The sequence below is a fragment of the Delphinapterus leucas genome, chromosome 5 (genome assembly GCF_059928025.1).
Source record: "Delphinapterus leucas isolate spDelLeu-1000000601 "Yukka" chromosome 5, BTC_Dleu_Yukka2, whole genome shotgun sequence".
Taxonomy (NCBI): Eukaryota; Metazoa; Chordata; class Mammalia; order Artiodactyla; family Monodontidae; genus Delphinapterus; species Delphinapterus leucas.
In genome coordinates this window covers 64,955,467-64,967,877 of record NC_143133.1, presented here as the reverse complement: position 1 = coordinate 64,967,877, position 12,411 = coordinate 64,955,467, and the positions used below count along the sequence as shown (strand labels likewise).

Genomic DNA, 12,411 nt, shown 5'->3' with positions numbered 1-12,411 from the left:
TGGAGACTAAACAACATGCTACTAAGAAACCAATGGGTCAACAATGAAATCAAAGAGAAATCAGGAAATGCCTGAAGACAAGTGAAAATGAAAACACAACCTTACAAAATCTATGGGATGCTGCCAAAGCAGATCTAAGACGGACATTCACAATGAATCAGGCCTTCCTCAAGATACAAGAAAAATCTCAAATAAATAACCTAACCAACCACCTAAAAGAATTAGAAAAAGAAGGACAAACAAAACCTAAGGTCATCAGAAGGAAGGAAATAATAAAGATCACAAAAGAAATAAATACAGATCAAGAAAACAACAGAGGGGGCTTCCCTGGTGGCGCAGGGAAGGTTGAGAGTCCACCTGCCGATGCAGGGGACATGGATTCGTGCCCCCGTCCAGGAAGATCCCACATGCCGCGGAGCAGCTAGGCCCGTAAGCCATGGCTGCTGAGCCTGCGTGTCTGGAGCCTGTGCTCCACAATGGGAGAGGCCACAACAGTGAGAGGCCCGCGTACTGCAAAAAAAAATAATAATAAATTAAAAAAAAAAAAAAAAGAAAACAACAGAGGGACTTCCCTGGTGGAACAGTGGTTAAGAATCTGCCTGCCAGTGCAGGGGACATGGGTTTGATCCCTGGTCCAGGAAGATCCCACATGCCGCAGAGCAACTAAGCCCGTGCACCACAACTACTGAAGCTTGTGTGCCCTAGAGCCTGCATGCCACAACTACTGAGCCCATACGCTGCAACTACTGAAACCCACGTGCTCTAGGGCCCGCATGCCGCAAGTACTGAGCCCGCGTGTGCAACTACTGAAGCCCGTGCTCCTAGAGCCCTTGCTCCACAACAAGAGAAGCCACCGCAATGAGAAGCCCATGCACCACAACAAAGAGCAGCCCCTGCTCGCTGCAACTAGAGAAAGCCCACGTGCAACAACAAAGATCCAACACAGCCAAAAATAAATTTTAAAAAATAATAAAATAAAATAAAGTAAAATAGAAAACAACAGAAAAGATCAATAAAGCCAAGAGCTGTTTTTTGGAGAAAGATAAATTCAACAAACCTCTAGCCAGGTTCAACATGAAGAAAAGAGAGAAAACCCAAATAAACAAAATAAGAAATGAAAGAGGAGAAGTAACAGCTGATACAGAAATACAAAAAAATCATAATACTATGAACAGTTATATGCCAACAAATTTGACAACCTAGAAGAAATGGACAGTTTCTAAAAACATAAGATTTACAAGAACTGAGTCCAGAAGAAACAGATAATTTGAACAGATCACCAGACGTGAAATAGAATTAGTAATTTTAAAAAAAAACTCCCTGCAAACAAAAGTCCAGGAGCAGACGGCTTCACTGGGGAATTCTACCAAACATACAATGAAGAAATTATACTGATCCTTCTCAAAATATTCCAAAAAACTGAAGAGAACAGAACACTGTGAAATTCATTCTATGAAGCCACCATCATTCTGATACCAAAACCAGACAAAGAAACTGCAAAAAAAAAAAGGAAATTATAGGCTAATATCTTTAATGAATATAGATGCAGAAATCTTCAAAAAAAATATTAGCAAACTGAATCCAACAATACATAAAAAGGATCATACATCATGACCAAGTGGGATTCATTCCAGGGTCGTAAGGATAGTTCAACATATGCAAATCAATCAGTGTGATACACCACATTAACAAAAGGAAAGACAAAACCACAAGATCATCTCAAAAGATGCAGGAAAGCATCTCATAAAATTTGACATTATTCCTAATAAAAACTCTCACCAAAGTGGGTACAGAGGGAACATATCTCAACATAATAAAAGCCATTTATGACAAACCCACAGCCAACATAATACTCAACAGTGAAAAGCTGAATGCCTTCCCACTAAATTCTGGAACAAGACAAGGATGCCCACCCTCACCACTTCTACTCAACATAGTACTGGAAGTCCTAGCCCCAACAATCAGATAAGAAAAAGAAATAAAAGGTATCCATATTGGAAGGGAAGAGGTAAAACTTACACTCTTTGGAGATGACATGATACTCTATATAGAGAATCCTAAAGTCTTCGCACAAAAACTACTAGAACTAATAAATGAATTCAGCAAGGTAGCAGGATACAAGATTAATATACAGAAATCTGTTGGATTTCTTTACACTAACAATGAAAGAGAAAATTTTAAAAGTTATATCGTTTATTGCATCATAAAAAAGAAACAAAACCCTAGGAATAAACTTAACCAAGGAGGTGAAAGACCTATACACTGAAAATTGTAAAACACTGATAAAGGAAATTGAAGATGATTCCAAAAAATGGAAAGGTAGTCCATGCTCTTGGATTGGAAGAATTAATATTGCTAAAGTGAAGCACTCTACAGATTTAATGCAATCACTATCAAAATACCCATGACATTTTTCAAGAACTAGAACAAATAATCCTAAAATGGATATGGAACCATAAAAGGCCCAGAACTGCCAAAGCAATCCTAAGGCAAAAGAACAAAGCTGGAGGTATAACCCTTCCAGACTTTAGACTATACTACAAAGCTACAGTAATCAAAACAGTGTGGTATTGGCACAAAAACAGACATATAGATCAATGGAACAGTATAGAGAGCCCAGAAATAAATCCACATACCTATGGTCAACTAATCTATGACAAAGGAGGCAAGAATATACAATGGAGAAAAGACAGCCTCTTCAGCAAGTGGTGTTGGGAAAACTGGACAGCCACCTGTATCAATGAAATTACAACATTCCCTCACACCATCCATAAAAATAAGTTTGAAATGGCTTATATTACTAAATATAAGACATGACACCATAAAACTCCTACAAGAGAACATAGGCAAAATATTCTTGGACATAAATCGTAGCAATATTTTCTTAGGTCAGTCTCCCAAGGCAATAGAAAAAAAAAGCAAAAATAAATAAATGGGACCTAATCAAACTTAAAAGCTTTGAAACAGCAAAGGAAACCATCCGCAAAACAAAAAGACAACCTATGGAATGGGAGAAAATTATCTGTAAACAATGCTACCAACAAGGGCTTCATATTCAAAATATACAAACAGCTCATACAACTCAGTACCAAAAAAACAAACAATCCAATCACAAAGTGGGCAGAAGACCTAAATAGACATTTCTCCAAAGAAGACATACAGATGGCCAACAGGCACATGAAAAGATGCTCAACATCACTGATTATTACAGAAATGCAAGTCAAAACCACAACGAGCTATCACCTCACACCAGTCAGAATGACTATCATCAAAAAGTCTACACATAATAAATGCTGGAGAGGGTGTGGAGAAAAGGGAACCCTTGTACACTATTGGTGGGAATGTATATCGTTGTAGCCACTATGGAAAACCATATGCAGGTTCCTTAATAAAACAAAAAATAGATCCATATCATCCAGCAATCCCACTCCTGGGTATATATCCAGAAAAGATGAAAACTCTAATTCAAAAAGATACACGCACTCCAATGTTCATAGCAGCACTATTTATAATAGCCAAGACATGGAAACAACCCAAGTGCCCATCAACAGATGATTGGCTTAAGATGCGGTGTATATATATACAATGGGATGTTACTCAGCCATAAAAAAAGAATGAAATATTGCCATTTGCAGCAACATGGATGGACCTATAGAACATTATACTTAGTGAAGTAAGTCAGACAGAGAAAGACAAATACTATCTGATATCACTTATACGTGGAATCTAAAAACAATACAAATGAATCTATATATAAAACAGAAACAGACTCACAGCCATAGAAAACAAACTTATGATTACTAAAGGGAAAAGGGAGAAAAGGAGGGACAAGTTAGGAGTATGGGATTAACAGGTACAAACTACTATACATAAAATAGATAAGCAACAAAGATTTACTGTATAGCACAGGAAACTATATTCAATATCTTGTAATAAGCTGTAATGGTATATAATCTGAAAAAAAATAACTGAATCACTTAGCTATAACCTGAAACTAACAGAATATTGTAATTCAACTATACTTCAGTTAAAAAAAAAAGAATGCCAAGGCCCTCTTATAATTATAAATATAGGTACATGGGGTTTTTGTATCTGTGGAAGGAGGGAAACTTGACAACCTTCATAGATGTTGTCATACATTGTTGCTGGGAGAATTAAGCACTGTCCGTAAGACTCCTTTGAGAAAGGACAATAGAAAGCTGTACCTGGTCTCTTCTGGACTTTGTCCTGTGTATATTTTTCTGGTGCTGATCTTAATCTTTATCCTTTCATTGTAGTAAACTGTAACCATAACAGCTTTACTGAGTTCTGTGAGTCCTTCTAGTGAATCATTGAACTTGAGGGTGGTCTTGGGGATCCCTGACTACACATACTTATTCCCAAAGCCATAACCAGACCATATATTAAGTATTTGCTAGGTTTTTCACTGACAGGTTACATGATTTTGAAATGACCAAGTTAATGCCACAGCCAGTTCCTCGGACTGAGAGGTCATCAAATACTATTTACAACTAGAGAGGGTGGAGACAGAATTAAGCCAGGAATAAGATCAACAATTTCAGGAACATCTCTTTCCTCAATTTTTTTTCTTAATGGGTTGTTCATTAATTTTTTTTTTAAGAAATCGTTTCGCCAGTTTTTCTTCTGTTTTAATATTTAATAGTCCTTGAAACATCCAGAGATACTTTTAAAAAATAAATTAGCTGCTAGGGCTCTACTTCTTTGACATAAGTCAAACTTAATAGGAATAGGTTACTCTTCATTACCTTCTTTAGCAGAAAATTGACCTTGCAGTTATTTAGCAGAGTGAGACTAGTGGTGGTCATTCCAACAAACATGATTCTGAGCCCTTTAAACCTTTAAAAGATTAATCAGAAAAATATACTCTCTGCTTTGAAATACCTTATACACAAAGGACATCAACAAAAGGGCAAATAATAAAACTGGAATACATAAAACACAACCAAAAAAATACACTTAACATTTGTATAGATTTTTTTCTTCATACTTCCTTCAAAAGATATGGTAATATGATCCAATTATCTGTTCACAAATTCACAAACAAAAGAGACCATTACCCAAGCTCTCTTTAGTTTGTACATTAACCTTTTCAGCTTTACTGCTCCTATAAAACCTTAGAGAAGAAATCCTCAGTTTTCTTTCCTGAACCACGATTCCCTGAACCTATACTGTATAAGCCAGATGTGAGTTTACAAAATATTACATGTGAAAGTATTGATAGAACACTGATAATACAAAAGACAAAAGTGAAATGCATAAGAGTCTCCAATATTTTAAAGCAAAATATCAGGTTCTTAATTATCGTGGAAACCCACTGAACTTAGGAATTCTAGTTTTATTCCATTTGAACATTCAGAAATTATTCAGATGATAACTTAAAGCAAGATATTATTATCATTAAGAAGAAAATAATAGTTGTACCAAGTAAACAACCAAAGCCATCTCATCTTAGAATTTGAACTTATAAAAATGAACATTTCAAGGAAAAGTAGGTTTATAAATGTCTATGACAATAATTTATCTAAATGGGAATTTCTAGATTAAAAAATGTCAGTCACAAGACCCTTTCATAAAACAGAAATATAGATCAAGAGAAAGAAAAAGATAATCTACCATACACATCACTATAGCATGACCATCTAGTCAATGCATTAATTTTACAAAGAATAATTTCAGGTTTTTATAATTGATTTCTAAAGGTAAGATTCAATATTCTTATCGGGGGAAAAAATTGTCTATAATAGAATTTTGGCATTACCATTAAAATATCAACTAATCAACATAAATGCCTAGTCTGCATTTCATTGTTGCAAGGAGAAAATGTTCAAATGTTCACCTGACTCATGATTTAAAGTACAACACTCTGGTTGGTCTTTAAATCTGCATTTTAAAAAGGAAGAGGAGGGAAGGGATGAAATAGAATCTGAAAGATTAAACTGGAGGAGGGAAAAATGGCTAAGATAGATTTTAAAAGAAAAAAAAAAGGTCACAAGCAGAAAATAAAGAAATGAAACCCAAAGAGTAGTTGCCTCTTAACATCATATAAATTTTTCTCTGTGATGGCAAATTCCTGGCTTCAGAGTTGAGCTACCTCATTTCTGCAGACAACCAAAAATATACATTCGTATCTGAGTAATTAATGGGACATTTAAATTCACTGAACAATTGTTAACTGCCTCTGTGCAAGGATGTACAAGGCCCAGTAAGTACTAACACTAAGGAAATATATGCAAATGAGTGATGCCCTTTCTGGGTGTCTCTAAGAAGCTCATCATTTCAGCCAGGCTGCTAATACTCCAAACATTTCTGGAACTTCCTTTGGAATACTCAGTACCCAAACCAATATAAACTTTATAGTTTATATTGTATTATAGTTTATAGCTAGTACAGAAACATGTCTCCAGGCCCTTTGACTGCTCTCACAGTAAAAATATTTGATTCTGTACTGGAGTCAACTCCATACTCAGAAGTTGATCATTACCCACCATTGAGGAAATCTGCAATATTACACCTCAAATCCTGGCAGCAAGTTAGAAAGGGGACTTTTACAAAAATTTGAAAAAATAAATTTACAAGTTTCCAAAATTAAAGCGAATGGCAGTGATTCGGATCATCTTAACTTGATTTAATTTTGACCCATCTAAGGACAAGGCACGGTTCTAGGCACGGGGAAATCTGCAGAGAAAAAAACGTTTCTGGCCTGAAAGAGCTTGTTGTACAGGGGAACTCTCCTAATGCCCGGACATTTGCAACTGACCAAAGAGATTCATAAGCCTAAAAACAAAACCTGGTGTGTGCATGAGGGGGCAGGAAGGGGGACTGCACTCCACAAATTCTCTCATTATTTTCCGTTAGTGCTGTCAAAACGGGTACTACTCACACTTCAGGGCACTGAAAGCCAGCTCATAGGACAAACGCTGAAAGGATTCATCCTCAGACTCGGTGGAGGACGGCAGGGGCTCATTCCCATACTTTATTAAGACTTTCTCTGGTGACTTTTCGAATCGAATGCCCTGAAAAATGTTCGCTGCCATAATGTAAACGGAGTCCGGATAGCCAGTTTTTTCGGGAAAACCAGTTGAGGTTTTTTCGCTGTATGCTGTGTCCCCTGACAGCGCCAGGGAAGAGAGTTGGAGATAAGAGAGTTGGGAGATCTCCTCGGTAGTTTTTTCTTCCGAAAACTCCACTTCACTGGCGGAGTCAAGCATGTTTGCCCCGTCACTGTAGTAACTCAAGCTTGAATTACAATTCAGATGTCCCAGGAAATGGTTTTCCTTGTACCTTAAGCATCGTCTCTGAAAAGAAAAGATTATCTCGGTAAATCACTATTTCTGCAGGACCACACTTGGTGGCCCACCTAGTGTGGCCCTAAAGACCAAGAGGTGGCATTTACTGGCCGACCCGAGCATCCCATACTTCGAGCCGGGCAAGTCCCAACGAAACCTCCACACACTCACAAAGGGAGAAGGGTGGAGACGGCTCTCAATCGCCTCGGAAGCGACGAGACTTTTACCGAGGCCCGTTTGGGAGCGTCTGCGGCCCCTCGGGCGCTCCTTTCACTGGCTCCCGCGAGCCCTCCCTCACCCCAGAGGGCGGAGGTTCCCCGGGGCTTTGGGGACAGAGACGCCGCAGCCGCAAGCACTTCGGGCACCTGTGGCTGGTGGCTGAAACAGCGCCCTCGGGAGCCCCGGACTGCGGGGCTACGGCGGCGACCCGCGCCAGCAGTTTGGTTCAAATGAGCCTCTCCCACCCGCCAGGGTCTGGGCAGGGCGGTCGCGACCCCGGCTCTCGCTTCGCTCCGGTTCCCGGAGGGAGGACGCGCCTCAGGGCTTCGCCCGCCCGTGCGCTGTCGCGCTTGACGGACGCGGCTGCGGAGCACAGTGGAGGGCGAGGCTGGTGAACCAGTCGACTCAGGCCGCGGAAAGGTAAGCCTCCCCCGCCTGTAGCAGTCCTACGGCCCAGAACTCGGGTCTCCTTGGCAACCAAGGTGGGGGAGGGAACGCCGCCGGAGGGAAGGGCAGTTCCCGCGGGATTTGACCAGAGCCTACTTTTTCTCAGCGAGTTGCTCTTCCTCCCTCGTCCCGGGACGCTTGTGTCAGCCCTTCGTGGAGTTGAAGGCCCATGCACAGTTGGACCGCGCCATCCTGAGCGTCCTCGACTTCCCCAGATTCACAGGTGGCCCCTTTTCCCCAACACGTCCCCTGCGGTCTCCTTGAAAGCAACAGTTTTGTATCGCTGACAACACCCAGTTTAGCGGGGGCGCAGGAAATGTTAAAACAGATGAGTGGGGCTTCCCTGGTGGCGCAGTGGTTGAGAGTCCGCCTGCCGATGCAGGGGACACGGGTTCGTGCCCCGGTCCGGGAAGATCCCATATGCCGCGGAGCGGCTGGGCCCGTGAGTCATGGCCGCTGAGCCTGCGCGTCTGGAGCCTGTGCTCCGCAACGGGAGAGGCCACAGCAGTGAGAGGCCCGCGTACCGCAAAAAAAACCCAAAAAAAACCAGATGAGTGTAGAACTACGGAAGAAAAGGAAAGAAAGGGACTAGTCGACTTTATTTCCACGCTTTTTAGGACAATAGATATCACATTAGACGGACCCTTCCAGAGCAAGTTGTGTAACGACCTTTGCCAATTTAAGACCGCATCCTTCCTTTCCAGGAGTTGCCTGCAAAGAAGGATGCTGCTGAAATGGGCCTACAAAAAATCAAATTCACCCCACCCTTCAAATTATAGAATGGAACTGGGATTATATATAAACCATCCCAAAGGGTTTTAATATGGCTGCTTTAATTTTTGAGAGCCCTGGAGCGAAGTCTGCATCCTAATGCATCAAAGAAAGTGAGCTGTGCTCATTTTTTTTTTTTTTTTTTTTGGCGGTACGCGGGCCTCTCACTGTTGTGGCCCCTCCCGCTGCGGAGCACAGGCTCCGGACGCGCAGGCTCAGCGGCTATGGCTCACAGGCCCAGCCGCTCCGCGGCATGTGGGATCCTCCCGTCCCGGGGCACGAACCCGTGTTCCCTGCATCGGCGGACTCTCAACCACTGCGCCACCAGGGAAGCCCTGTGCTCATTTTTAAAGGTAGTGGAAAAATACCCTCTTAATTTCTAGAATAAAAACAAAATGAATGAGATTTAAATCTTCTATTGAGTTTATGTGCATTTTAAACACTTCATTGATAGCCTTTTAGCCTGTTATCTCCAAAGTGCATGTTCTAAAACTGGAAAGGAAAAGATGGCTTTTTTTCCTCTAATGTACACCATTTGTATTGCTACTTTGAAACTTCTCCAGCAGATTTCAATAGGTCTGGTAGCCTACTGATTTTACTGCCAGTCAGAATATCTAGAGCTTTTTTGTATGCACTCAAATTTTTCTTACAGTAAAATTCAATGAACTAATGCAAATGTGAATATATAAAGGTCATGCAATGAAATGTAACATATATGTACTCCACATTTCTTGCTTGGTTTAGGAAAGTCTTCAGTAAAATAGAAATGGGCGTTGGATTTTGGAACTTCACAAATTATGTATCAAGTTTTAAGTGAAAAAAGTCAAAATCATTTTAAAAATCAATAAAAGTTGCTAATATCTACTTAAAAGAAAAAAAAAACCTGCTAGATACTTGGTCTCCATTTTCTCCATAAAGCAAAAACCAAAGCCTGCAAGTTGAGTGAAGTTCTTCATTTTGTACTAAGTTCAAGCAAAGTCACATGAAAATCTTGCAAGTCCAAGCCCCAAACTCAGCAAAAAGCATGCTAAATATACTTGCGTTAAATAACTCTATTGGCTACTGGTTAGGAATCTCAGATTTTGTTCATCTACTTTGTAAAAGTGGTCCAATCTGGAAAAGAAACATAATTTACATAACTAAGATCAGTTATGGTCACTCAGGAATTCCAAATTGTGTTCACTAGTCCTTCCTCTGTGGGTTAAACAGGAAGGGATAGACTTTGGCATTTGATGAACTGATATCTGTGTAACCTTAGGTGAGTCCTTAACATCCCTTGGCCTCAGTTTCTGCATCTGTAAGGTGGAGTTAGTAATGCCTACCTTCGAGGATGTTTGTGAGGATTTAGTGGAATGATGTGTGTCGAGAAGACTGTCTGGAAAATATCAATAGTAGCTCAGTAGTTAGTCCCTCCTTTCCCCCTCTATAAGGTTTATTTATGAAGCACCTTTTTTAATCTTTAGATCCTAGAAGGTATGAGATTACAGAGAAAGCTAGTCTGCTGAACTAGCATCTTAAAGACTTTTACTGGAATAGTAAAATAGAGATATGTTTGAGGTAGACTGGTATAGTCATTGGTTTTCAACTTTCACGCACCTAAAACCCTTGTTAAAAGTGCAAATTCCTGGAATTACCCCCAGAGATTCTGAGTAGATCTGGAGTGGAACCCAGGAGTTAGCAATTTTAGCAGGTAACCCAGCTGATTTTGATGTAGTCAGCCCAAAGACCACACAGTTGGAAAAACTCTGGTATAATTAAAAGACTACTGGTTCTAATTCCACCTCTATCCCTGACTTGAAAAAATCCTTTAGATTTTGTTCCCTGTCCTACAAAACAGATTAATTATCCCACCTTATTGTGAGTTGTGAGACTTTAATCTTTTCACTCTCCAGCACACCTCCCATACAGTATCTTCTTGTCTACCAGGACAAAACCCAGCTTTTCAGCAAGGCAGACAGGGTCTTCTGTTATCTGGCCTTTGTTTGCCTTTTTTTTTTTTTTTTTAATATTTATGTGTTTATTTATTTGGCTGTGCTGGGTCTTAGTTGTGGCATGTGGGATCTTTGTTGCCTTGGGCAGGATCTTCGTTGCAGCAGGTGGGATCTAGTTTCCTGACCAGGCATTGAACCTGGGCCCCGTGCATTGGGAGTGCAGAGTCTTAACCACTGGATCACCAGGGAAGTCCCAAACTGCCTTTAAAACATCATTGCTTGGCATCCTAAAGTCACTCCTTAAACTTCCATATCTTTACACATGCTGTTCTCTCAGTCTTGAATGCTCTTCCCTTTTTGTCCACCTGGTGAACTCCTATTCAATCTTTGAAACTCAGTGCAAGCATCACCTTTTGTAAAAGCCTTCCTGACACTTGTATTAGGATGTAAATTTAGCCTCCGCAACAGAGACTCAAAATAACCACTGGTTTCAGTAAAATAGAAGTTTATTTCTCACATAAAGTCTTGTTGGCATAGTGGCTCTCCTCCACAAAGTTGTCAGGGCCCAGACTCCTATTTTAGAATGCATCTGAAGGGTTTGCCGTTGTCAGCTTAGCCCAAGATGGCTTACCACGATGTCCATTTCCAGCCAGTGGTTAGAGGAATAAAGAGGAAAGGAAGGACATGCCTATTACTTTCAAAGACATGACCTGAAAGGTGCACACATAACTTTTGCTTACCTTCCGTTGGCCAGTCACATGACATCCCTAGCAGCAAAGAGGTTGGCAAATGTGTCCAGCTAGAAATGAAGGGTACTATTGCTAGAGAAGAAGGGGAGAATGGATATTGGGGAACTATTAGTAGCAATCTGCTACAAACCTCTACCCCCTGACCCCATCACCCACCAGTTCACTCATTTCCATTATTCTCAATGTCAAGCGTTCCCTACTCTATGTTCTCATAACATTTTGTGCATGCATATGCACATTCATTCATTCATTTAACAGGTATATATTAAATTCTTACCATATACCTCACACTTTGCTCAGCCTTGGAGGTAAACTAAATGAGTGTATAGAATGATCCGGGACCTTACCCTCAAGAAATTGATGGATATACTTGTATTTGGACACCCTTCAATTTTTATTATATATATTTATGTACAGCTCTGTACCCCCCCTTCTGCCATCCTTCTACTCTCACAACTTGAACAATACACACACTCTAAAATAGTTTTATCATATCTTTTAAATTTTATTATATATTATATCTTTTTATTCCCAGATGCTTTTTATTTTCAGAAAGAGCAAAATATCACTCTTTCATACACACATACCTGCACAGAAGGTTATAAATGTGAAGATGTTTTAGGGATCATGATATATTTTATTATGCACCACGCAGTACACCGTACAATCTGTGGAAAATGTGAGGTAAAAGCTAGCTATAAACTTTAAAATACTACTGTCTTTCAAACTATAATTTGAGGAGCTCTTGTTTTTTTCGTTTTGTTTTGTTTCGTTTTTAATGATAGATCAATGTAAGTGACAGCTCACTGTATTGAAAACAAGATTTAATGAGAGTCTCTATCCCCAAAGTAAAGCTTAGGCCAGCAGTTGTGGGTCGATGAATTCATGGTTACTATTTACTCTAAGCATGTGTATAATCCTGCCTCCTTACCTTTTACTGCTGGTTTATGGACTCATTGTGGACTTAAAGTATTGTTGGGGAGGGCT

The 12,411-nt window shown here is 40.1% G+C and overlaps 1 protein-coding gene and 1 long non-coding RNA gene across 2 annotated transcripts in view; one reads left to right on the top strand and one right to left on the bottom strand.

The window, feature by feature from the left end:
• Nucleotides 1-11,892, bottom strand: part of NSUN7 (NOP2/Sun RNA methyltransferase family member 7) — a 67,489-nt gene extending 55,597 nt beyond the window's left edge. The window contains exon 1 of the mRNA XM_089911834.1: nt 6,902-11,892. Coding sequence (XP_089767960.1) covers nt 6,902-7,229 — 328 coding nt within the window. The 5' untranslated portion in view covers nt 7,230-11,892. The remainder of the gene's footprint in view (nt 1-6,901) is intronic.
• The window catches only part of LOC149749139 (uncharacterized), a 72,713-nt gene continuing 67,750 nt past the window's right edge, over nt 7,449-12,411 (top strand). Inside the window, exon 1 of the long non-coding RNA XR_016393266.1 lies at nt 7,449-7,946. This is a non-coding gene — a long non-coding RNA (uncharacterized LOC149749139). The remainder of the gene's footprint in view (nt 7,947-12,411) is intronic.